Raw genomic sequence first — 25774 nt, 5'->3', positions numbered from 1 at the left:
CATGTATCAGTAGTTCATTCTTTGCATGGCTGAATAAAATCCCATCATGTGAATATACTACATTTTGTTCATCCACTCATCAGAATGCACATTTAGGTTTCCACTTTTTAACTATTACGAAGAACGCTAATTATTCATAGTGGATAATTTGTGTACATTCATGTGAACATTTGCATACAAGTTTTGTGCAGATATGTTTTCATATCTCTCAAATGTATATCTAGGAGTGAAATTGCTATTAGTTTTGCTGATTTTTTTTTTTCTGGTTGCAAGAAAATCAGTATTTTCATTATTTAATTTTGGCACAATCTCCTTGTCTTGTGCAAACGAGCACATTGACTGATGACTGGTCTCTGACTAACCAAAGCCCTGGTCTCTATCACCGAGCTTGCCCCATAAGCATATGTATTTATCTCATGCATCTAATACCAAGTTTGTTCTCTTCCCTACTGACCTGCTCCTCCTGACTGCCCCATGACCCCGTCAGATCCTGCCCAAACCTGCCTCTGACTCCTCCTCCTTCACATTCCTCATCTAGTCAATGCCAAGTCCTATTGGGCTTCCTGAAGATTTCTTTCCCAATCTCCATCTTTCAGTTGCCATGGTCTCCTCCCTATCCTGGCCCGTCCACACTATTATCTGGACCCTCTGAGAAACACATATTCAGCATCTACTGGTTGCTAAGCACTGGGGATAGTAAGAAGTAGGAAACAGTCCTGCTCTCTAGGAGTCTCAAGGCAGGGCAGACACATGAACAGCAATGGCAAGAAAGCACATCTGCCGCTGTAGCCGAGCTGGAACACGCTCACGGGCCTCTTCCCCGCAGCAGTGAACATGACAGAACCAAAACCAGGCTTCCATTCTAGTGGGAGAGACAGACAGATACACACAGAAAGTAAGAGACTGTAAAACAAGAGTCAGCACGGAGCGGTGGGGCCTGGTCCGGACGGCCTCTGAGAGGAGACGGACAAGGTGGGGATGGAACCCCTGAAGTTCTGTGTGGCTCTGTGGGAGGGAAGAGGACTCCAGGCCAAGGCCAAGGTCACATATACTCGGCTCCTTTGAAGAAGGAAAGGAAGCCTTGGAGGGGGTGAGAAATGGGGCAGAAGCCTCAGGTGGTGAATAGAGAGGGCAAGAGGGGCTTGGAGGGCCCTAGCTGCCTAGATGGGAAGTTTGGATCTCATTCTAGGTGGGAATGGAGTTAATGGAGGTTTGGAGCAGAGCTATGATGTCATCTACTTCATAGTTTACAAGGATTACCAAGGGAGACGGGGCCTGGGAGGGGTCAGGGAAGTCTGGGAGGGGAAGAGACCCTGGGACGGTGGTAACACGGATGGTGCAGGCAAGGCAGGCGGTGGGTCTCACATGGACAAGGGGCTGGAATCATGGGTGACGAGGAAGTGGTTTCTCTGTGGGCAGCCTTCTGGCCCATGGCTTCGCTGCCAAGCTCCTCTTCACCAAAGTCAGCCCAGCACCTTGCTGGCTCTGCACCTCTGCAGGCTGGCCATGTGACTTATAAGGTACGCTTCACTTTTTCCAGAAAAGTAAGTTGAGCAGGACTAGAGAATGCTTCAACCTAAAGGAGATTCAAATTATGCAGGAAGTTCTTCTCTAAATCTGCTTATTTGAAACAAGTTCCAGGTTAAACCTTAAAGGACTCTTAACTTCCGCCCTAGTTCACCTCTAGGCGGGGTAGTTGTCAGGGTGATGAGCATAGCCTCCACAGACAACACTCTGAGCCTGAGTATGAAGTCCACCCTCACCAGCAACACTGGCCACCTTATTTATCCTCTCAGGATTTAAGTTTCTTATCTTTAACACAAGTATAAAGCTAATCCAAAGTTTTTAGGGTTATTGTGAGGGTTAAATGAGATAACCCATACAAAGTCCCCAAAAGACTTCCCTGGTGGGTCCAGTGGCTAAGACTATAAGCTCCCAATGCAGGAGGCCTGGGTTTGATCCCTGGTCAGGGAAGTAAGATCTCATATGCCACAACTAAGACCCAGTGCAGCCAAAAAATAAATAAACATTTTTTTTAAAATAGTGTTTCCATACTCAGTTACTTAGTAACAGTTACTCAGTAAATGTAAGTGGTCCCTAGTGTTGATACGATCACCATTAGTCACCGTGGAACCAGCAGTGGTGGCGAAGGCACTTACTGGAGCTTCCGGTCTTGGGTGCACCCAGCATCAGTGAGGGTGTGGAAGCCTGGCAAACAGCGGTCACACCTGTCCCCTGTCACACCTGGCTTACAGCTGCACCGTCCAGCGTTGTCACATCGAGGGCTAAGAGAACCTATAGGAGGGGGAAGGAAAGAAGAAAAGGAACTATTTCATTCATATGACATTAGAGGGCAACCATCACCATATGGGAGCTCAATAAATACTAAGTAATGATCTCCTAAAGGAGATCAGTCCTGAGTGTTCATTGGAAGGACTGATGTTGAAGCTGAAACTCCAATACTCTGGCCACCTGATGTGAAGAGCTGACTTATTTGAAAAGACCCTGATGCTGGGAAACATTGAAGGCAGGAGGAGAGGGGATGACAGAGAATGAGATGGTTGGATGGCATCACCGACTCGATGGACATGAGTTTGGGTAAACTCCAGGAGTTGGTGATGGACAGGGAGGCCTGGCGTGCTGCAGTCCATGGGGTCGCAAACAGTCCGACACAAGTGAGCAACTGAACTGAACTGAACTGAGTCACCATGACCTGCTGCCTTGGGCAATTCTTTCACGTCATTGGGATATGCATCTACCCACTAGGGAAAATTCTGACAACCAAGGATGGCTTCTTCAGGGAAAGAAATGGAAATTACTCCTGAAAGCACTATTATTTGTATATCTGCTCTGGTTTCAACATTAAATCATTTGCCAAATCCTTGAGATCTTAAGCAACATTTGTGAATGAGCACATGAGCCTCCACAAAGACAGGATGCAGAAGTGAGTCGCCTTCGCCCTTATCCCTGGCAGGCAAACAGCATCTTTCAAGGGTCAGTGCTCATACGGTATGATTGTAAGAGTACAAAAAAGCCTCTTAACCAAAAATATCTCCACCTGGAGTGGTGGAAATTCTCACCCTTGGAGCATCACCTCTTGTGAAGAGTGAAGACCCTGAGCATCTTACCTGGTTTGGGGCACTAGAGTACTTTCCTACAATTAATTGCTTATAGACATGCTCTATAAAATGACCTTGCAGACTGTTACTGAAAGATGAGGGGTGCTCAGGATAAAAAAGAGTGCCACCCTAGAATCCAGCCACCCTTACCGCCTCCCCTTCAACCACCCCCAGTTCAAGCTTCCTCCTTCTCTCACCTGGACCCTATCTCCATCCTTGACTCCCTACACTCCATTCTCTCTATAGAAGCAGAAGTACTCCTTTTCAATGGAGTTTGAATCATATGACTGGTCTCGGTCTAGGTCTTCTGATGGGTCCCTGCTATGAGTGAAATGAAGGGCAAACTCTGTACCATGACCTACAAGACTCGACCTCTCTTGCCTCATCTCTTGCTCCTTCACTGAGGCCCAGCATCCTAGCTCCCCTCCCTGTTCCTGGACTATGCTGATTGCTTCCCTCCTCAGGGCATTTGCACCTGCTGCTTCTTCAGCCTGGAATGTTCTATCCTGAGAACACACCCTAGTTGGCCCATTCTCAGCACTTAAGTCTTGATTAACTTCTCTAGAGAAACCTTCTCTGTCTCTCATGTCTATAATATTCAGCCCACTACTCCCTCAGTCCCTAGCCCTGCTTACTGATAACTCCCTCAGCTTGTGTCCCCTGCTGAATTCCCAGTGCCCGAAGCAGAGTCCTAGATGTCTGTTGGATTAATTAACACTCGGGAAGGAGGATATGGCTATTGTGAAAGGAGGAGGAAGCCAAAAGATGAGGTAGAATGTGGTTCACCTACTTGATAATTTCCCTCAGGCTGGCAGTACTATAAATAATCCCTATATCTGAACTGTGATAACCAGGCTATTCATAATCTATAAAGCCAACAGAACATTAACCAGCTGCTCCTTCTTTCTCCTAATCTCTTACTTGTCTGTGAACTTTTAATTCACTTATAGATACAAGTCAGATCAATAAAGGAGTTTGGCTCTGTGTCTATAGCCAAAGGTGGAACATGAAATAAACTAGTTACATACACAATTAGAGCCTGTGAGAGCCTCCATGTCAACCTTGCAAGGCTTGAAAGGACCCACAGTGATAAGAATATACACAACCTTTTTTGAGCACCTGCTATGTGTGAGACACTGAAATGAGCATTTTATATATATTAGTTCACCATATTTATTGGTGAATTAAGAGCTGATAAGATATCAAACCCATTTGTGGATAATCGGGAGCACTCAGAGGATCAGACAGCTCACACCAGGAGCAGATAGAGAGAGGAGGGGAAGGCGCCTCAGGCAGAAATAGAATATCACTGATTAAGCAAAGGGAAAGGGTGATTGGAGTGGGGAGAAGTCTCAGAATAGTGGAAGCCAAGGGAGGAGAATTCCAAGGAGGGTTAAGGGAGGAAGAACATGGAATAGTTTTCAGTATCTAAGACAAGAGAGCACTTAAGATGAGAGGGAGGCCACTGGGGTTGGCATTTAGAGACACACAGCAGACAGAGCTAAGAAGGTAAATTCCTGATTAAATTTATACAATTTAATTATTTTAACATAAATGAGTAAATCTGGGACCCAGAAACACATTTTTTTCTCCATTCAAATTAATAAAAATTATGTTTTTAATTTAAGAAAACCCTCCCTAAAATAGCTTTTCAGAAGCAACTCTTTTACTAGTCCATGGTCTATAGCCCACCAGGATCTTTTGTCCATAGCATTTCCCAGGTAAGAACACTGGAGAGGATTGCCATTTCCTTCTCCAGGGGATCTTCCCAACCCAGGGATCAAACTCGAGTCTCCTGCACTGGCAGGTGAATTCTTTACCACTGAGCTACCTGGGAAGCCCAAACTAAAATATATGAAGTGCCTAAAAAGCAGAGACGTTACTTTGCCAACAAAGGTCCATCTAGTCAAGGCTATGGTTTTTCCAGTAGTCATGTATGGATGTGAGAGTTGGACTATAAAGAAAGATGAGTGCTGAAGAACTGATGCTTTTGAACTGTGGTGTTGGAGAAGACTCTTTAGAGTCCCTTGGACTGCAAGGAGATCCAATCAGTCCATCCTAAAGGAGATCAGTCCTAAAGGACTGATGTTGAAGCTGAAACTCCAATACTTTGGCCACCTGATGCAAAGAACTGACTCATTGGAAAAGACCCTGATGTTGGGAAAGATTGAAGGCACGAGGAGAAGGGGACGACAGATGATGACATGGTTGGATGGCATCACCGACTCAATGACATGAGTTTGAGTGAACTCCGGGAGTTGGTGATGGACAGGGAGGACTGGTGAGTTGCAGTCTATGCGGTCTCAAAGAGTCGGACATGACTGAGAAACTGAACTGAATTGAACTCAACTCAACATCTCACATATAGTAAGTGCTCACAGAAGTGGTTTATGCTTGTATCTTCTAGGCCTCCTTCAAGCCTTGCAAAGGTGACATGGAAACACACACAGGCTCTTACTATAAACAGGACTGATTTATTTCATGTTCCCAAACTTCCAAAATAATAGCACTGGGTTTTCAAAGTATCTCATTAAAATAAAAACACCTGTACCAATTCCTATATCATGAGCTACTCTTAGGGACTGTGAACAACTGGGTTTAAAGGATAGATGAAGAACAGCTTCTTGTTTCAAGTGTGTGTCCCCAAAAAGCACTACAGGACTTAGGTAGTACTGTCTATATGTGTTAGAGGACTCAGGAACATATTCTGAAATGACTAATATTTAAACTAAGAGGGCTTGCTTCCTTTTGAGAATCCTTTAAAAATATAGATGCTTGCATTTTTAAATAGAATTATTATTATTCAATCACTATATTTAATAATAATTAAATTATTATCTAAGACATGTTTCAAAACAATAACTCAAATGTTATAGTCTGAGTTATCTACTGCCTGGCTCATACATATGTAAAAAAAAATAAAATTAAGAGAACAAACCCAATATCATTAAAGTCTGTACAGATCTCAAGAATTTAGGTATCAGGCAAGGAAAACACACACACAGAGTGAATTTCAAAGTATCACAGAAGGTTATCAGGGTTACAAGAACTGAGGATAATTCAGCCCTGATGCTGAGCCTCTACAATCATCACCTAAAAATAAGTTTAGTTGGCATATTTAGAAGAAACTGGTGTAACATCCAAAATCTGTGACCACTTTGGGGCTTATAAATGCTGTTGGCTTCATTTGCCATGCATACAATGGCAGCTTTTGGTGAGATGAATTCTTCCGCGTTTGAAATTGAATATACAACAAATTCCCTTGGGAAGTTTTATTTTGAAAGTGAAAAATACCCTCTGGCTGATGGGGAAACTGAGAGATCACATGGAGAATTAAATTCTAGCTACTGATTTTGTGACCTGTGCAGCCAACAGGTAGCCAGAGATGGCACATAGTGGGAACAGCCCCTACCACCGATGTGCCATTCAGCCCTCAACAAGTTTCATCACCTCCCTCTCTAAGCCTCTGATACCTCATTTGTAAAATGAAAATAATAGCACCGTCTTCATAGGGTTATTTGTGAAGATTAAATTAATTAGTGGATGAAAGTGTTTAGAAAAGTGCCTGGCACAGAGTAAGCGTGTAATTCATGTTAACTATGAATATCATACAAGACATAAATCATCCCTGGGCTCCACCACTTCCTACTAGGTTGTTCACCCTGAGTCTGAGATCTCTATTTCCCCAAAGAAAAGAAAGAACTGGGCTCACTGTTGCTGGGTGGCAACAAACTACAGAGTGGAAAAGAAGCAATGGCATGGTAAAGCCTCTTCACCATCTCTCTTCACGACACAGGTTCCTTGTCTACTCCCAGACTAATAGCCTTGTCTTCAGGCCAGGCTTTCCAGCTGAGCCAATTACATTTCTCATCACATTCACGCTGATTATTTTGCTGGGATGACCCAACTCCAGTGACTCACAGCAAAGCTGCATCACCTAAGGGGATACGGGCTTGTCAGAGAGGTTAAATGCCCTTTAAAGTGAAATCATTTTTCTTTTAATTTTTCTTTGGTTCAGAGGGAGAATTGCTAAACCCCAAAGATTCTGGATGCTGAGTCAAAGCCACAAAACTGAGCAAATCTGACTCAAACCATATGGTAGCAGCAAGTCTGGTGAATCTGAGAATGATTTCTGGTGTATGGGTCTGTATCACCATGGGGTCACCCCAGTTTTCAAAGGCTCCCCGACACACGCTACTTGCAAGTCATGGCTAGGCCAAAGCCTGCCCATTTTTAGATTTTTTCAACTGCTGTTAAGAATTGGCTCCACAGAACTATACTGAGTCATAAGGCTATACCTTTTTGGTAAATTAACATTGATCACATTATACTATTAAACACTTTTTGGCAAAGAGAAATAGATAAGCCAAGGAAGACAATAGACAAATAAGGTAGCTTTAAAAAGTCCCAACTTTTAGGGACTTCTCTAGTGGTCAGTGGTTAGGACTCCCCACTTCCAATGCAGGGGGCACTGGTTCAATCCCTGGCTGAGGAAATAAGATTCCATGTACCACATGGTGTGGCCAAAAAAAATTGTTTTTAATTTTTTAAGTCCTAAATATTTCTCTCTCTCTTCCTCTTTATATTTACTAACTTGTCTTTACTGTCTGCCCATGGCTATGATGGTAAAGAATCTGTCTCAAAGAGGGAGACCCCGGTTCAATCTCTGGGTTAGAAAGAGTCCCTGGAGAAGGGAATGGCTATCCACTCCAGTATTCTTGCCTGGAGAATCCCCATGGACAGAGGAGCCTGGCGGGCCACAGACCATGGGGTTGCAAAAGGTCGGACATGACTGAGCGACTAACGCTTTCACTTTTCATGATGACTACAGCAGGACATGTGCATCCGTGTACACATAAACTACCTATAGTTCTGAGAATACAGCAGTGGGTGATACACTTAAAACCACAAGAACAACAAAAACAGGCTCTGCTATGAACCAGCCACCCTATTAGTTCTTCTTATTTATTGTTCTATCTTCTCTTGCTCACAACCCTGTGAAGGATTCTAATCTACCTATTCTGTGTCTGTCTCTTCCATTAGTCTCACTTTATCTTGCCAGCACCCAGCACAGCACCAGAACTGTTTCTTTCTAATCTCTTATTTTTGAGAGGCTGGTCAAAGAGATAGTTATGGAAATGAAGAACTATCACTGGAAGAATACAAGCTTCTTTGTGGGTGGTCATTTCCTTCTTCAGGTCAAAGACTGTCATCTACTGGGAAAAGTCATCGTGTGCCTCTCTTAGGGCTGGAATTCCAACTAACGTGCCCTGAAGACCACAGCTGGTTCCTACGACCTAGCCTTAAGAAAAATGTATTTCCTTTCAGATTGACATTGCTGGGGGGGAAAAAAAAAAACCAGTGTCTAGTAGATTCCTAACTGTTCTAGAAATTTTTAAATAAACTTTATTTTTAGAATTATATGTTCGTATGTTGAAAGGAATATAGTTTTGCAATATAGTTTTCTGTTCTGTTTGTTTACTTTTGCTGTGCCATGGGGCACCTTAGTTCCTAGTCCAGGGATCGAACCTGTGCCCATGTATTGGGAGTACTGTGGAGTCTTAACCACCGGACCAACTGGGAAGCATCTGTTCAAGAAAACTGAACATCTGCCTCTTGGTCTGCTCTCTCTCTCTTTTCCCCTCCCTCCCTGCTTCCCCATTCTCCCCTCCCCCTCCCTCTCTCCCCATTCTCTCCCCCCATTCCCCCCATTTTATCCAGCTACCTCTGGAGTTGCAGTTGCAGGGCAAACAGCGGTCTCTCTCCCTGTGGCGGTAAAATCCTTCCTTGCACCTCTCACAGTGAATGCCACCAGTGTTGTCGCTGCAGTGGAGGCAGCGGAATCCATTTCCTGTCAGTCTGTGAAGCTCCTGATCAAAGATGCATTGCCGGGACTTCCCATTGCAATCACAGACTAGGGGTTGGGGGGAAGAAAAAAAAAGACATCGTCAGCGGAAAACAAGTCAGGGCAATCTTCCTAGGTGTTTTATTATTATTATTAATAAAAATGATGCCCGGGGTACTACATACTAGTTTAAACTGCTCAGTGGCAAAAGGTAATGGGATGAAATTGGCGGCAGGATGATGGAGGGAGTTCTCGGTTTACCTAAAGGAAGCGGTGCAGGAGGAGTGTTGCCTTGGAGAACACAAAACTACGTGAGGTCAGGGTTGCCAGACTGTCTGACACCTCAAGACAAACCAAAGCTCTATTATTACATATTTTTATGTGAAAAGTCCTGATTTAAATATCTGCAAGGAATGAAACCCCACAGTACAAGTCTATGGGCTGGAGAAGACCTGAGGACCACCACGACGTGTGCTCTGGCACGACTGTGAAACAGCTGAAGGTGTGATCTGTTCAAGACCTACAGCATCTGTCTCTCCAGTGATGGTCAAGGCTGAGGAGCTAATTTTTTTTTAATTTACTTTATTGAAATGCAGTTGATTTGCAGTGTTATATTGGTTCCTGGTGTTCAGCAAAGTGATTCAGTTATACATACGTATATTCTTCTTCATATCCTTTATTATGATTTGTTACAGGATATTGAATAAGTCCCCTGTGCCATGAGTAGGACCTTGCTGTTTATCCACTGTATATGTAATAGTTTGCATCTGCTAACCCGAAACTCCCAATCCATCCCTCCCCGACCCAGCCCCCTTGGCACCCACAAATCTGTGCTCTACACCTGTGAGTCTGTTTCTGTTTCATAGATAAGCTCATTTGTGCCATATTTTAGACTCCACTTATAAGTGATATCATGTGCTATTTGTCTTTTTCTGATTGACTTCACTCAGCACGATAATCGTAGGTCCATCTGTGTTGCTGCAAATGGCATTATTTCATTCTTTTTGAGGCTGAGTGGTATTCCATTGTGTGTGTGTATCACATCTTTATCCATTCATCTCCTGATGCACATTTAGGTTGTTTCTATGTCTTGACTACTGTAAACAGTGCTGCCATGAACATAGGGTACATCTGTCTTTTTAAATTATAGTTCTGTCTCAGTATATGCCCAGGAACAGGATTGTTGGATCACATAGCAACTTTAGTTTTTTGAGGAACCTCCATTCTGTTTCCCATAGAGGCTGCACCAATTTACACTCCCACCAACAATGTAGGAGGGTTCCCTTTGCTTGAGGAGCTAATATGACTATCTGGACAGGTATTTCCTCCCTTCTCACTGTACCATAAGTGTCTCTCCCAAAGCCAGGCGTCAAAAGGAACCACAGTCCCATTAGGAAGGACTTTCCCCAGATGTCTAGGAAAGTTTACACTGTGCATGTTCCAAAGAGACTCGTGGGGTGACGAACATCTCCATGCAGGACCCGAACAGCCAATGAGTTAACAGGGGAAATCCTTAGCGTGGTACCTGGCACACAGCAGACCCCCAACAAATGTTTCAGCCACGCTCTGGAAAAGATGATGAGCCTTGGGGTTAAAAGAAAGGTATCAAGTACCAGTTCTGCTAGTTCCTCAAGCAATCACTTCAACTCTCTGAATCTTATTTCTTTTATAAACGTAGGCTGCGTTTTCTACCTCCCTGGTTGTCAAAAGGATCCCACTGAGAAAAGAAGATCAAGTCCTTGGTCTATGCTATTTCACCCCTCACTCACAGGAGAGAGGTATTGCCTCAGATGAGAAAAATGCAGCTCACAAAAGTTAAGTAACTTGAGCCAGTGGAAAGCTGGGATTTGAATCTGTCTGTTGCCAAAACCCACTTTCTTTCCCCCTGAGACACTGTCTCTATTGGCCATGCAACCCTAGTGAGAACTTGTCTCTGGCAATGTCCAGGGCCATGACTTACCCTGGGGACTCATTTTAAAAGTCAGCAAATGTACCAACATGTACAGAGCAGCTGCCTGTGCAGGCCTTGTCAGCTCTGACGGCACAAAGGTGGCAAAGGTGACTAAGTATAGCTGCTACCTTCATAAGGGACTTCTTTGCAGTAGCTTCTAAAAATCATTCTCTTACTCCTGTGGGTGCCCCTAATCTGGGCAAAGTCAAGAACCTCTATCCAGAGACCAGTCTGTTTCTGGGACTTTACATTCAGCAGCTCAGTTAATTCTTGCAATAACACTTTAACATGGGTTTAATAATCCTCATTCAACAGATGAAGAAATGAATGCGTAGAGGGGGTAGGTGTCTCACCTAAGCTCACACAGCCAAGTGGCAAAGGTGTAACTGCTCCTGGGTTTGTCCAATTGCAATGCTCTCACCTCTCTATGTCATTCTTGTATCTCAAGGCTCTGGTCTGCTACTGTGTATAGGTATTCTTTCTATGACTCCCTCATGGAGAGTTATTCAGCCTCTTCTCCAGTTCTTCCTAATCTGCAAGATGTCCCATCCCTCCTGAGACAGCTCTGATTGTTACAAATTATTTTTATGCAATTTTATTTTTTAAAGTATAATTTTTCATTGGTTTCCCTCCTTTTCTTACTCATCTGATATTTTATTTATTTTTGGCTGCACTGGGTCTTCTTCGCTGTGCACAGACTTTCTCTAATTGCAGTGAGCGTGGGCTTCTCATCGCGGTGGCTTCTCTTGTTGCAGGGCATAGGCTTTAGGTGCCTGGGCTCAGAGGCTGTGGCACACAGGCTTAGTTGCCCCGAGGCACGTGGGATCTTCCCAGACCAGGGATGGAACTCATGTCCCCTGCATTGGCAGCAGATTTTTACCCACTGAGCCACCGGGGATGTCCCTGCAATTTTATCATGCATTCTGTTCTTCTGTGGAAAACAACAACAACACATACACAGACACACCTACTCTCTTCTCTATTTATTGACTCATCAGACACTTCTCACATTTACATTTACAAGGTGCTGCATTAACCAAGCCCTTGAGTATCTGAAGATAGGACCATCTTCATCTTTAGCCTTCTCTTCTTCAGGTTAAGCTGAAGACCTGTTACCTCTAGAACTTTCAACCATTTCCCAGGTCACGATTTCTATATTCATCTGGACTCCCCTCCTAGGAACAAACTCTCATTTTCACTGCCTTTCTTTAAATGACCAGAATTTATTACAGCTCTTCAAGTGCGGGTTGAACAGCTCAGCTTACAGCAGGACCAGATATTATAATTCCACAGATGAGCCTAACATTTCACTAAATGCACAGCCCAAGAAGTTTGCATTCAGTTCAAACTCCCAGGGCTTTTTCACAGAACTGATGCCAAGCCAAATCTTTCCCAACGAATGTTTGTGTAACGGATTTTTCTGGATCTCCAACAGATGTGCCACACCACTGTCATGTGCTATGAAATTTCTGCCAAGCAGCTCATTAGGCACGAACAAGAGCTAAATCCACCAGCCAACGATCCTTGTGAGGCTGTCCAGTTGGATCCCACACTGAGCCAGTGCCCTCCCTGCCCTGGATGACCTTTGGGAACAATCTCGAAATAATTTCAAACGTCTCATTGTTTTTTTTTTTCTTTTCTGCTTTCTGTGTGGTCTCCGTTTTCTTTTTTTGTATTTATTTTATGTCTATTTTGTTTATTTATTTGTCTGCGCCGGGTCTTACAGGATCTTAGATCTTGGCTGCAGCGTTCAAACTTCTAGTTGCATTTGTGAGATCTACTTCCCTGACCAATACCCTGCTGCATTGGGAGCGTGGAGTCTTAGCTACCCGGACCACCAGGGAAGTCGCTCACTGTGTCCTTTTTCATTCAAAACAAATTTTTTGCTGGTAGAAGTTAATTTCATTAGGAAGTGATGTATTTTTAGAGCATTATTTTAAAAATAGAAAACCCCGTTATAATCTTTTTTTAACCATTTCCCTTTCCTTCTGTCCTTTCTGCTTTAAAGCTCTGTTATGAAAGAACTGATGTTCTTCCTTTAAAATTCACAGCCTTCAGTGGAGACGCCTTCATATAATTCCAGTACAGGAGGCCTTTAGGCAGCATCTCTCCACTCAGGAACTCTGCGGCAAACCTATTGTAAGCTACCCTCCTCTCTCAGTTGGGCTTCTCTTTAAGCCCAGGGTTATGTATGCTTCCCAGGTGGCGCAGTGGTAAAGAATTCGCCTGCCAATGCAGGAAACGCAGGAGACATGGGTTCAATGATTCCCTGGAGTAGAGGAAATAGCAACCCACTCCAGTATTCTTGCCCGGAGAATTCCACAGACAGAGGAGCCTAACGGGCTATAGTCCATGGGGCCGAAAAAAGTCGGACGTGACTGAGCACACACACCTTTAATACATTTTAAAACAAGAGGAAACTCTAAAAATGTTTTTTTATTATACTTCCTTTTTTATGTTTAGCCTTGTTCAGCTTTAAATCTGTTATAGAATTTTTTAAATTTTTGTTTTAAAATCTACTTGCTATTCTTCTAAATTTGGGGCCAGCTGTAAATTTTTTAACTATATTGTCTAGTTTCCATCAGGGAGCCTTGACACAAAAGCAAATGATACAAGGATAAAGATGGGGATCTTGGACATATCCTGGGTCCATTGGGAATCATTTTTCCATGTCCATTCATCCAACAAATATAGACTGAACATCTATGTGCCAGACCCTGTTTCCAGGGATTTAGTGGTAGATAAAAACCAACAGATGGGACTACCCTGGTAGTCCAGTGGTTAAGAATCTGCCTGACAATGCAGGGGACATGGGTTCCATCCCTGGCCCTGGAAGAGCCCACATGTTGTGGAGCAACTAAGCCCATGAGACACAACTACTGAGCCCACACACCTAGAGCCTGTGCTCTGCAACAAGAGAAGCTCCTGCAGTGAGAAGCCCATGCACCAAAATGAAGAGTGGCCCCAGCTCACTGCAACTAGAGAAAGCCCACATGCGACAGTGAAGACCCTGCACAGCCATAAATAAAATTTAAAAAAAAAAAAAAAATCAACAGATGTCCAAGACTTCATGGAGTTTTCATGAGACTTAGAGGAAAAGACATACATTTATTTCAATCATTTAGTAAGTATAACTTCACATCTAACAGGGGCACTGCCCTGGTGCTCGGACACTGGGCTTTGTGAGCCAGCAAGATTTCAATAATGGGAGTCATAATGTTTTATATGGGCTTCCCTGGTGGCTCAGCCAGTAAAGAATCTGCCTGCAATGCAGGAGACCTTGGTTCATTCCCTGGGTTGGGAAGACCTGCTGGAGAAGGAAATGGCGATGAGAAGGAAATGGCGATCCACTCTAGCATTCTTGCCTGGAGAATTCCAAATAAGATATTAAATATACACTTATTTGATATATATTGGGTTTTGTCACATACACATCTTGGACATGTCCTTTGTCCCATACACATCATGTTATCACAGTTTTCCTCATTCTACCATGGACAGGCATAGGTCCAGGATTAGGCATCAAGCTATTACTGTATCAGAAAATACAGAAACAAATCAGACTTGGACCCTGAACAGACCTGAAGACTTATAGGGTCTAGGAATTAAGAGTGGCAGAATCTTTCTCCCTGTCTCACTGATTCTGTATCACAGGAACCAGGTCCTACCCACTACCCTTATTTGACTATTCATTTCTATGGTACTCTTTCCAAATTAGGGACATCTTTTCAAGGTTTTGTCCTATCCTCTCCCCATTCCCTCACTCCACCCCTCCTAAATCCTTGCCCTGTCAGCAGGGATGCTCCCCAGAAGCTAAAGAAAGGAGATTCATCAAGTTCACCTCAAGCCCCGCATAAACACTTCAGAAACCAAACCTGCCACTCAGGACTTTTTGTATTTCTTTCAGTCTAGGAAAACGTGGGTGGTAATTGTGTCTGACTGCGACGTATGCTGCTTCTTTGGCACTTAAGCATTGATTATCATAATAACTGTAATAGCACACCATCGCTGACCCTCAAGGTACTTCTTAGAAAAGCCCGCGGGGCAGCCAGAGGCAGGCTGATCCGCCCACCACCCCCCAGGCTCCCCGCCAGGAAGCACGGTCCATCTGCAAACAATGCAGCAAGGTGTGCAGACCGCCTCCGGCCCACCTAACACTCCCACCCTCACTCAGACACACAACTCCAACCGGTTGGGACAGGAAGCTTGGGGCCAAAGGCTGTTTCCAAGCTGTATCCTTCAGAGAATGAAAGGAAACTGAAAATATTTCCTAGGGTTGTACTGGGGCAAGGTCTTGGAATAATCAGCATGAGGGGCTGCATGCAGTACATCAAGCCCTCATTTTAAATTCTCCAGAGGAAATGTTGAAAGCAATTACAAGAACGGATCAACAACTTGGCATTCCTGTGACCATATGTATAGAAGCAGGTCCTCTTTCTATTGTTCTAAACATAAAAGATGCGGCTCTGCTTTTCACCAAGCTGATCTAATTTCCACCTTCGCATGATGGAGCCTTGTGCTTTTTAGTGCTCTAACGGTAACAACAAAACTTTAAATCCGAGCTCCTTTCAAAACCCTCTAGATCTGGCCCTGCTGACTTCTCCACCCTGACCCTTGGTCCTCTTTCTATCTCCTGTTCATTGGACTCCAACACATAGACCCTGGCATGCACTAATCCTGGGGTGCACAAGCTATTTCCCTTTAGGCCTTTAGGCTTGCTATTTCCTTTGCCTGGGCACTACCTGCTCCCACCCTCTCTGAACTCACTCTGCAGAAGAGCAATCTTAGGAACAAAAATTAGATGGCATTGGTCCATAGTGATAACCGGTTAAGAGCTTCTCTCTCTGATTGCCCACAGGTCTTCATCTCCATCTCTCTCATGGCACTTAGCACTTTCTATCCTGAGTCATCCCTATTCGTGTACATGACTAACTTCCTCTATTTCTCACTTTCGTATCTGAGAAAAGGAATATTACTTGCCATATCAGTAAACAAGCAGGTCACAGTCATTCATCAGAGATTACAGCCCTCCAACGTGAGCCAGTGAACTCAAGGAACTCAGGAAGGACACCCGCCATCTAGAAGCCATCAGGCTGCAGTCACTCCCTACGCTGAGCCCTAAGGAAAGGGAGCTCGGGATGCGAAAACACGGGATTCTGGCCCCAGACAGATGAGGTGCACATCAAAGGAATGGTTTCAGTGAGTCCCGGCTCCCGCATCTTTCCATACATAGAAAAGTGCCAAATTCCTTAACTTGGGATATCTGGTTTTCTTTAGTTTACAAACAAAACAAAACAAACAAACAAACAAAAAACCTTGACATTCTGGCTACCTGCCCTTTGTTAGAAAATTTCTATATACCTGCTCCTCCCACCCACCCCACCTCCTGGGAGCAGCTCTCTCAGGGTTACTTGAGATGCTCCCTCCTGGGCCTAAGTTCTAAAAGATTCCACCAAATAAAACATAACTCAACTTTTAGGTTGTGTGTACTTTTGTCAGTCGATAGAGCCCATCGTACTTAGTACAGGGCTTGCGACTGTGACTCTTAGAGGAAAGGATGGCTGAAAGGAAGGACGGATGGAAGAACAGACAGAGGAAGGAAAGAAGGAAGGCAGTCTGATTCTAGAAAAGCTGAACAAGAACTGGAACATGGAGAAATTTCCCAGGACTCTAGGGACCCAACATGAAATTTCCTCTACATTAATACATAAAGTTTTCATTGTCTACATATAAGGCATTCAGTTTAAAAAAAAAAAAAAAAAGCTAATGTTTGTACCAAAAAAAGTAAAAACTAAGGGGAGGTGAGAACAGCAAGAATTGCTAGAGGAGCGTGATACTTTTGCTGGAAGGAGCGTATGATACTTTTACTGGAAGGAGCGTATGAGACTTCCAGGTTGCAGCTTTCATTGGATGAACCATTTCAGCATCAGGATGGCCTGACCTCTGCGTGTGAGCCTGAAGCTACCATCGCAAAGGGCAACATGCCTAGGACTGCGTGCAAGGAGGGGCAGGGGTGAGGCAGGTGTGAGACCATGAGATCAGTTTGCCGCGATCAGGCAGTCTTGACAGGCAGTGTATTTGGCCCCTGTGTGGGACTATCTCAGGAGCTAGGAATCTGAGCGTCATGTTTGAACCTGACAGTGTGTGCTGGCTCCTGTTACGTAGAGCTTCACTGCTCTTGTTGCCATTTCAGCTGCTAAGAGCACTAGTACTGAATCACTTAAACAACAGCAAGTTTAGAACAAGTGACCTGGAATCTCCTGGGGATAAGTCCACATAGAAACCGCTCAGGGATGGTGCTTAATTCTCTTCCTAATTTAGAGGATGAGACAGGCATGTGCCTCATGTGTCCTTTCTTGTATTTTCTGCCCCTCATTCCCTTTCTGAGACATCGAATCTTTTCTTCTGCTTCCTTGTTGAGACTCTCTCCCCTTGGATACTATGATGCCATACTGCCAGGCTCCTCTTGGCTTCTCACCTCTCCCCATTCAAGTCTTTGTGGGATCCTCTCCTTGCCCCAACGTTAAGTGTTGGTGGTTCTCAAGTCTGAGTCCTGAGCCTCCATGCCTCTCACGACAGAACTCTAGAACTCTCTCATCCAAGCCAAGGACTTCAATAACCACAACAGGTGTGGACGTACCAAGATACTTCCCTGGCCCAGAATTCATTCTCAATTAGATCCTCATGCCTAGCCATCCACTTTACATTTTCAACTGGTTGTCTCAAAAGCTGTTTACAGAAAACATATACAAACCAAAAAAAAAAAAAAAAAGAAAACATATACAAACCAAACTTATAAATAATGCTGCGATGAACTTTGGGGTGCGTGTGTCTGTTTGAATTATGGCTTTCTTAGGGTATATGCCCAATAGTGGGACTGCTAGGTCATATGGTAGGTCTATTTTTCAGTTTTTTAAGGAACTTCCATATTGTTCTCCATAGAAGCAATGTAAATGTCCACTGACAGATGAATAAAGAAGATGTGGTATGTATATACAAGGGAATATTGCTCAGCCATAAAAAGGAATGATATCGGGTCATTTTTAGAGACCAAGATGGACCTAGAGCCTGTCATACAGAGTGAAGTGAGTTAGAAAAGCAAATATCGTGTATTCACACATATATGTGGAATCTAGAAAAATGGTACCTATTTGCAGGGCAGGAATAGAGATGCAGATGTAGAGAATGGCCACGTGGACGGGGTGGAGGGGATGGGGAGGATGGGATGAGTTGGGAGAGTGGGGCTGACATATGCACACTATCGTGCATAAAACCGATGGCTAGTGGGAGCCTGCTGATGGCCCGGGGAGCTCAGCTCAGCGCCCTGTGATGACCTAGGGGGTGGGCTGGGGGCAGTGAGAGGAAGGCCCGAGACGGAGGGGACATGTGTACACACAGAGATGAGTCAGTTTTTGTACAGCAGAAATCAACACAACGCTGTGAAGCAGCTATACCACAATTAAAAAAATAAAAAAACAACCACCACCAAACTTTGTCATCCCTTCAAGTCAGAAGCTGAGAGCTATCCTTATAGGGTCTCCATCTTTCTCATTTGCCCATATTCTAGTCAATGCCCAATTGTATTAATATAATCCTCTAAACAGCTCAAGCCCATCCAAGTCTATCTCCATTACAGCCACTTGAGACCAAATCCCAGTGGTCTCTCGTCTCTTGCCGGCATAGCTTCCTAACTGAATCCTCTGCAAATTCTCTTGCCTCCCTCCACCCAGTATAGTCAGAAAAGCTTTTTCAAATACAAATTTTACCAATATCTCCCTGTTTCTAACTCTATGATGCCTTTTTAAAAATTTTTAGATAAAGACCAGAACTCCTAAACATTACAAAGACTTGCACTGTCTAATCCTATCTACTTTTCCAGCCTAATTTCAGCTCTCTCCCATTCATTTCACTTATATTTCATTTTATGTTTTTACTTCCTCTGCTTCTTAACATTCTTGCTTTAGAGGAAAAGCATCATAGTGGGGAGATGTGAGTTGGGGCTACCAATCCCAACCACTCTCCTCCCTTTTGTTTGTTCAAAGAAATTACACTACAAATTCAATCTTAATTTATTATTATTTATATATCATCCCCTTCCTCTGAGTCAAAGAACTGGCCTCATGTACTGACAACTCTTTTCTGCTCAAAGACAGCAATCATCACCTCTGGGAAGTCAGCTGTAATGAGGGTCTTCATCAAGAAGTCCAAATATAAATAACTAGATAGAAATGGTGAATAAAAGTAAAGGAGAGAATAGTATACTCACTTTAAAAAGCTGGTAAATGCCTATTTTTAGAACAAAAACAATTAAAGCAGGTGTCCTTTAAGTAGCAATCTATTATAAAGTATTTTTTAAACTATTTCTACAAATACTCCAAACGCACATTACTTACGAAGTCTGAAGCAAGAAAAACCTGACACATCTATCAGTTTGGTATCAAGGGCATTGGAAGCTATCATCCTATTTGCAAAAATTGAAAGTCTTCATGTCTACGATACTCAAGATGACAAGATGGGTATTTTTATTATATTATAATTTTTAAAAAGATGATAATGAAAATGCTCATATTTTCCAGGTTTAAAATCTCCTATATGAGATTTTTCTTTCCAAGGTTTCATAGGCTTCTCAGTTTGGGTAAATACTTTCAAGCAAAATCTGAACATTTCATCATTTATTTATTCATTTTAAGATATTTATTGATTTATTTGGCTGCATTGAGTCATAGTTGCACCACACATGATCTGCATTGTGTCATGCAGGATCTTTCCTGACGTTGTGCGGGCTCCTCTCTAGTTGTGAAATGAGGGCTCTAGAACTCAGCAGTTGCTACACAATGGGCTTAGGTGTCGTGAGGCACGTGGGACCTTAGTTCCCTGACCAGGGATTGAACCCACGTCCCTTGCATTGGCAGGTGAATTCTTAACCTCTGGACCACCAAGGAAGTCTCCATTTCACCCTTTAAAGTGATCTTGAATTTTACGATTTTATATGTGACTTCTAGTTTTAGCTTCTTCAGGTATGTTGCAATACGTTTTCTAATTAAAATAAGAAAACCCAAAAGGCACTTCCCTCTGTAAGAGCTTTTTAACTGAATTCAGTTCTCTGCCTCAGATTTTTCACAGCTTCCTTTTAGGCCAACGCTGCCAGAACCACCGGTGCTGTAATCTGCCTGATCATTTGTTTTCCAGAACATGCAAATGCCCAAGCAGTACAAATAAGCCTGCAACGTGAAGTGCTCTGAGAGGACCAACAGTAGCCAGTGTTCAAATCCCATGGAAAATTTTGAATGATAGAGTACAGACAAATCTTTTCGATTCTAAGTGGTCTGGTCATTGAGAGCCAATGAAACTCAGCTTACCACATTTTCCTTTTCAATGATTAGGGCTTACAATGAGTCACCCACTTTCATCACAAGTTCATAGCACATTGTATTGTGATCTAGACTTAGAAATGGCACAGGAGGTTATAGATGACTCAGCCGGGGAGGACTAGGCCAGGGAGACGTCTTCCCTAACACCCCACCAGGGCCCCAGCAGACAGTGGGGACAGGGGGAGAGGTCTCAGTGAACAGGAAGGTTGGGGAGGCCAATTTCTGTCTGACTAGCAAAGCTAAGAGGGAAGAGAAGGTTAGGACACAAAGGATACAGAAGAGATTCCCTTCTCTTACACATGGTATCTTTAAGGGCTTGACTCCAAGACAGCAGGAGTCAGCTACAGGGTGTGATCAGTAGTGATTGCGGTAAGGATTCTGTCTGAAAGTTCATCAACCGTTTGTTACCCTACAGCCTTCTGACCACAGAAATTGCTGTGAAAGTGAAAGTGTTAATCGCTCAGTCATATCCGACTCTTTGCAACCCCATGGACTGTAGCCCACCAGGTTCCTCTGTCCATGGAATTCTCCAGGCAAGAATAATGGAGTGGGTAGCCATTCCCTTCTCCAGGGGATCTTCCTAACCCAGGGATCGAACCCAGGTCTCCTGCATCACAGACAGATTCTTTACTATCTGAGCCAACTGCTGCAGGAATTTCTATTTTTCGTGAGATCATCAAAGAAAAGCATCCCAATACAGAAAGCACATCTGACTATTACTTAATGAGCATAGTGTACATGGCCCAGTGAAAAGTGTCATTCTGCCCCTTTAAGAAATGGCTGAACTAAAGGACATTAGCGAGTCCATGACAGCTAGAGGTGACCCCTGAAGCAGTGAGGATGAAAAGGAAAGAAATCATGTATGAGGACTCTGAATAAAGAAAAGTTTAAAAGGAAATTCTGATTTGCCCTGAAATGCTTTATGGAGTATACATTAAACGTGGTTTTTCTATTGTTTACATTTGCGCTTTTTGGCTCCTTAAAAAAAAGTTACCTAACGATTCTTCCTCTTTAAACCTTTCATTGCTTTCATGAGCAAGATATTTTTGTACAAGGAGATTAGCTACAGATTTTTTTGCTATCACTACATTCTTTCACAAAGATATACACATTTAGGTATGTGCATGCCTACCAGGCAGGCACCATTTGAGCTCTTAGTTTTGCCAAAAGAACATAGTAATTTGTGTACATTGTTGTTGTTGTTGAGTCACTAAAGTCATGTCCAACTCTTTGCAACCCCATGGGCTACAACACTCCAAGCTTCCCTGTCCTTCACTATCTCCCAGAGTTTGCTTAAATTCATGTCTATTGAGTCGGTGATGCTATCTGACCATCTTAATCATGTGCATTACAATGTCGGGAAAGGTGTGGAATGCATTTTATAGCACTTTTCTTCAAAATTCATTGCTGAAAAAAAAATCCACTTGAAAATAGTAAATTAAAATTGTGGTGCTTAACGTGAGAACAGTGAATTAAATGGTCTTTTAGGAACCCAATCATTTTGATGTATCCATGAAGAGAGGTAGCAGTTATTGTAAGAAGAATTTGGACCAGGAAGCTTCCAGCAGAAAGTAGGATCGAGTGTCCTACATCCCAGCTGTGAGCAAAGGAAGTGCCTTTCCAGTTTCTTACTCTAAATAGAAAACGTATTGAGACACACCTGAAGAAGCTAAAACTAGAAGCTGCTGCCGCTGCTGCTAAGTCGCTTCAGTCGTGTCTGACTCTGTGCGACCCCATGGACGGCAGCCCACCAGGCTCTGCCGTCCCTGGGATTCTCCAGGCAAGAACACAGGAGTGGGTTGCCATTTCCTTCTCCAATGCATGAAAGTGAAAAGTGAAAGTGAAGTCGCTCAGTCGTGTCCGACTCTTCATGACCCCATGGACTGCAGCCCACCAGGCTCCTCCATCCATGGGATTTTCCAGGCAAGAGTACTGAAGTGGGGTGCCACTGCCTTCTCCAAAACTAGAAGAAGCTATACATAAAACCGTAAAATTCAAGATCACTTTAAAGGATGAAATGGAGACTTCGTTGGTGGTCCAGTGGTTAAGACCTTCCTACAAGGAAGATCCAGTGGTCCACCTTCCCTGTAGATGGTCCTACAAGCTCTGGAGTCCTCATGCTACAACTAGAGAGAAGCCCGCACAATGCAATAAAAAGTTCCCACATGACACAGTGAAGTTCCCACGTGCCGTGACTAAGACACAATGCAGCCAAATAAATAAATACATAAAAATAAATAAATAAATAAATGATGTCACTTGCCATGCCCAGTCAGCTGTGGCCTGGCCTCTGTCCCTGAAGATCTCAGCCTGTGAAGATCCCCCCCTACCATATCCCACGTACAACCCCTTGGAAGAGACAAGAACCACAGCTTTGGGATGCCACTGGATCCACTGGGCTCACAAAGTAGACCGGCCAATTGAGATGAGAAATGATCTTTAAACATTAGAAATCCCCTTAACCAACAGCAAAATAAGTAGTGACGTGAAAGAACAATAAGTATGTATAAAGCTTAGTGGTCAGTGTTCTAGCCGTGAAACTGACAGAATCCTGAAAAACTTCTAAACGTATTCCAATAATCTCCAGCCAGGGAGAGAAAAATAGCCTCTGGACACAATGATGCTTTTATAGTTTCCAAACATTGAGAGGTAGGATTTCCCTGTCTGCTGTGTGGTGGTGAAGATTCTTGAGCCACTTGGTCAATTACAAGCTATGTGATAAAATTGAAAAAAAATAGAAGAGGAAACTTGGTAATTTGAAATTTTCTCTCATGTCAGTTCTAGAAACTGGAGTCTGTGCCTGATTTTACCCTGCTGTTCACTGCCGTTTTTAAAGGACTATGGACTCACATACACAGAGCTCTGAAAAGCCAGGACACAGAAGTCCCAGCTAGAAACATAAGGGCTGTTGTTATAATAGATCCAAGAGTCCATCAGGTCTGAAAATTGATTTAAAAGAAAATTCTTAAAAGAATGAGAAATAAGCCATGAAGGTATCTTGTTAAAGAACATTAAACTAGCAACTGAAGTCCAGTCCTGTTACTAACTGCCTGGCTCTGGTCAAGGCAATCACTGTCCTGTGCCTCAATTTTCCAATCTAAAATGAGGGTCACATGTCCTGGAGCCCAGCTCTGCTCTAGCCAGTGATGAGGATTTGGACAATCACTTTGCCTCCCTGAGTGTTGTTTTCCTTAACTTTAAAAGGAGAGGCTCTGGAGGAGAACCCTTAGGAGTTATTCTCATTTAGGTCCATGATGCTGTTAATAAAAGAAGAAACGTGCAAACCTTTTCATAAGAAATGCCCAATATAGGTATGGCTGAAGATCTGATCATTTTTCCAATGTTTAAGTTAGTGTGAGAAATGATCTGGCTGCAATTTAATTTTTTCTAGGGTGTGAAGATCCATATTCACACAATGAAAGAAAATAAAATCTGGAAAAGACACAGTCAGGTTTCTGTAAAGAGGTCAATAAGACTGAAGAAGTCCAGGATACATATACATTTGCCCAATTGATCTCCACCTTCTTGTGATGGAGGAAGTCCATCACACTGATCAGTGCTGCCATTCTTTTCTTCTTTTATGACATGAGGAAGCCCATGTTTGTTGGGAAGACATGTATACAGACATACAGTCACCCACAGACACAAAAAAAGACTCAGCTTTTGGCTTTGGGTGTGACTCAAATATTACATCATATACCTGGGAATTATATTAGAACACAGCTCAGTATGATTCAGTAATCTATTTGGTCTAATTTGTGACTAGAGTATTCTAGAATCTATGGTGTTATTTCTACACTGGTCTATAATAGATTGTTAAATCTTGTCCTGGCAAATTTCTCTAGGAGAAAAAAAAGTCAAAATAGTTCAGCCACTAAGAACTTAAATGGGAAAAAATGTTCCCAGGATGGCCTCAACATCTTGATTTCATGCTCCTGACTTTCCCATAAACACGGATTGCACATTCTTCCTCAGCTTCTTGGGTCAGTGGAGCTAAACCAGTGGCTGCCCCAGTTCAGGACACTCAGAATTTAAATCTACATGGGAATTTTCAGCTTACACTCCGACGCATTTCTATACTCCCATTTATTATACATACTTGAATATAAGATGAATATAAGGCCACATTTAAGTCTTTTCAAAATCTCTGTTACATAGCACTTTCTCAGTTACTTTATTTTTAAAATAGAGTATTATTTGGGGAAGACATGTTAACCTGAAATGACCTGAAATGTTTCAGATATTTATTAAGTAAGAAAGAGGCCAAACTATCAAACACAATTCTCCTAATAGTTCATCATCCCACAATTGCGAGCGCTTGAAAGTTATCCTAAGTAACCCTTTTGAGATGATTATGCTGTGATGATCACAATGAGGGCTTCAAGATAGTTTTTAAATCTTTTTCATGTTTTCTGAAAATGGCGTACTTTTCAGTGACAGCAGCAAAAGATAAGACACATAGAGCTGTATCTCAATTCACCTGATCCAAAATAGAGACAAACTGCATTAAAGTGGCTTTAGGAATGCTAAAAATGGAATTTGAGAAGTGACAGATCATCTAATGTGGGGGTCATCTTATACATGGGCATGTTCCAGAAAGTAACAGATGCTGAACTTGTATGTGATGAAGTACGATGGTTGACAAAAGGTAAGAAGAAAGGATACGAAACTCAATCCTGAAATTCCAATCTGCTTTGGGTTCCTTGCGAGGAATTCTGTTTGTTTCATTGGGTAAAATTTAGAGTTCACTTCAGCCTGAGCCAGAGGACTCCTCATCACCTTTCCTGGACTAATGAAAGGAGCCTCTTCCAAAACTTTACCACTTAAAACTCAGAAGGCATTATACTAACATTTGGTACTGGCAGAGCAATTAGTTATATAATAGTAATTCTGAACACTGTGAGTGTTTACTAGGCATTGTGCAAAATGCTGTACATGCAATAATCACAGCAATTCATTATCTTCACCTTAGAGATGAGGAAACCCAGTGACATTGGGGGCGGCTTGCGTCACTCCCTTAAGTGGTAAATGATGCAGCTAGGATTTGAACCTCATTCTGTGAGGCTTCCCAGGTGATGCAGTGGTAAAGAATCCACCTGCCAAGGCAGGATACGCAAGAGATACGGGTTCGATCCCTGGGTCGGAAAGATCCCCTGGAGGAGGAAATGGCAACCCACTACAGTATTCTTGCCTGAAAAATTCTGCGGACAGAGGAGCCTGGTGGGCTATAGTCCAAGGTGTCACATAGAGTTGGACATGACTGAGCACACACGAACACATAAACACAACCTTACTACAGAGCCTGGACCTCTATGCAGGATGCTATTCCATTCCAACAAGTTGTGTGTGGGCTCAGTCACTCAGTCGTGTCCAACTCTTTGCAACCCTATGGACTATAGCCTGCCCGGTTCCTCTGTCCACAGGATTTTCCAAGCAAGAATGCTGGAGTGGGTTACCATTTCCTTCTCCAGGGGATCTTTCCAACCCA

General features: G+C 43.1%; 1 protein-coding gene across 2 annotated transcripts in view; it reads right to left on the bottom strand.

Moving 5' to 3' along the window:
* LAMC2 (laminin subunit gamma 2) overlaps positions 1-25774 on the bottom strand; it is an 82083-nt gene that overhangs the window by 43303 nt on the left and 13006 nt on the right. For both annotated transcript variants that reach the window (XM_043923720.1, XM_043923721.1), the window contains exons 3-4: positions 8845-9033; positions 2160-2295 (exon numbers count right to left, since the gene is read on the bottom strand). In XM_043923720.1, coding sequence (XP_043779655.1) covers positions 2160-2295; positions 8845-9033 — 325 coding nt within the window. The remainder of the gene's footprint in view (positions 1-2159; positions 2296-8844; positions 9034-25774) is intronic.

Source organism: Cervus elaphus, chromosome 14 (genome assembly GCF_910594005.1).
Source record: "Cervus elaphus chromosome 14, mCerEla1.1, whole genome shotgun sequence".
NCBI lineage: Eukaryota > Metazoa > Chordata > Mammalia > Artiodactyla > Cervidae > Cervus > Cervus elaphus.
Note: the sequence above shows the minus strand (reverse complement) of the source record. Positions and strands in the feature narration are given on the sequence as shown.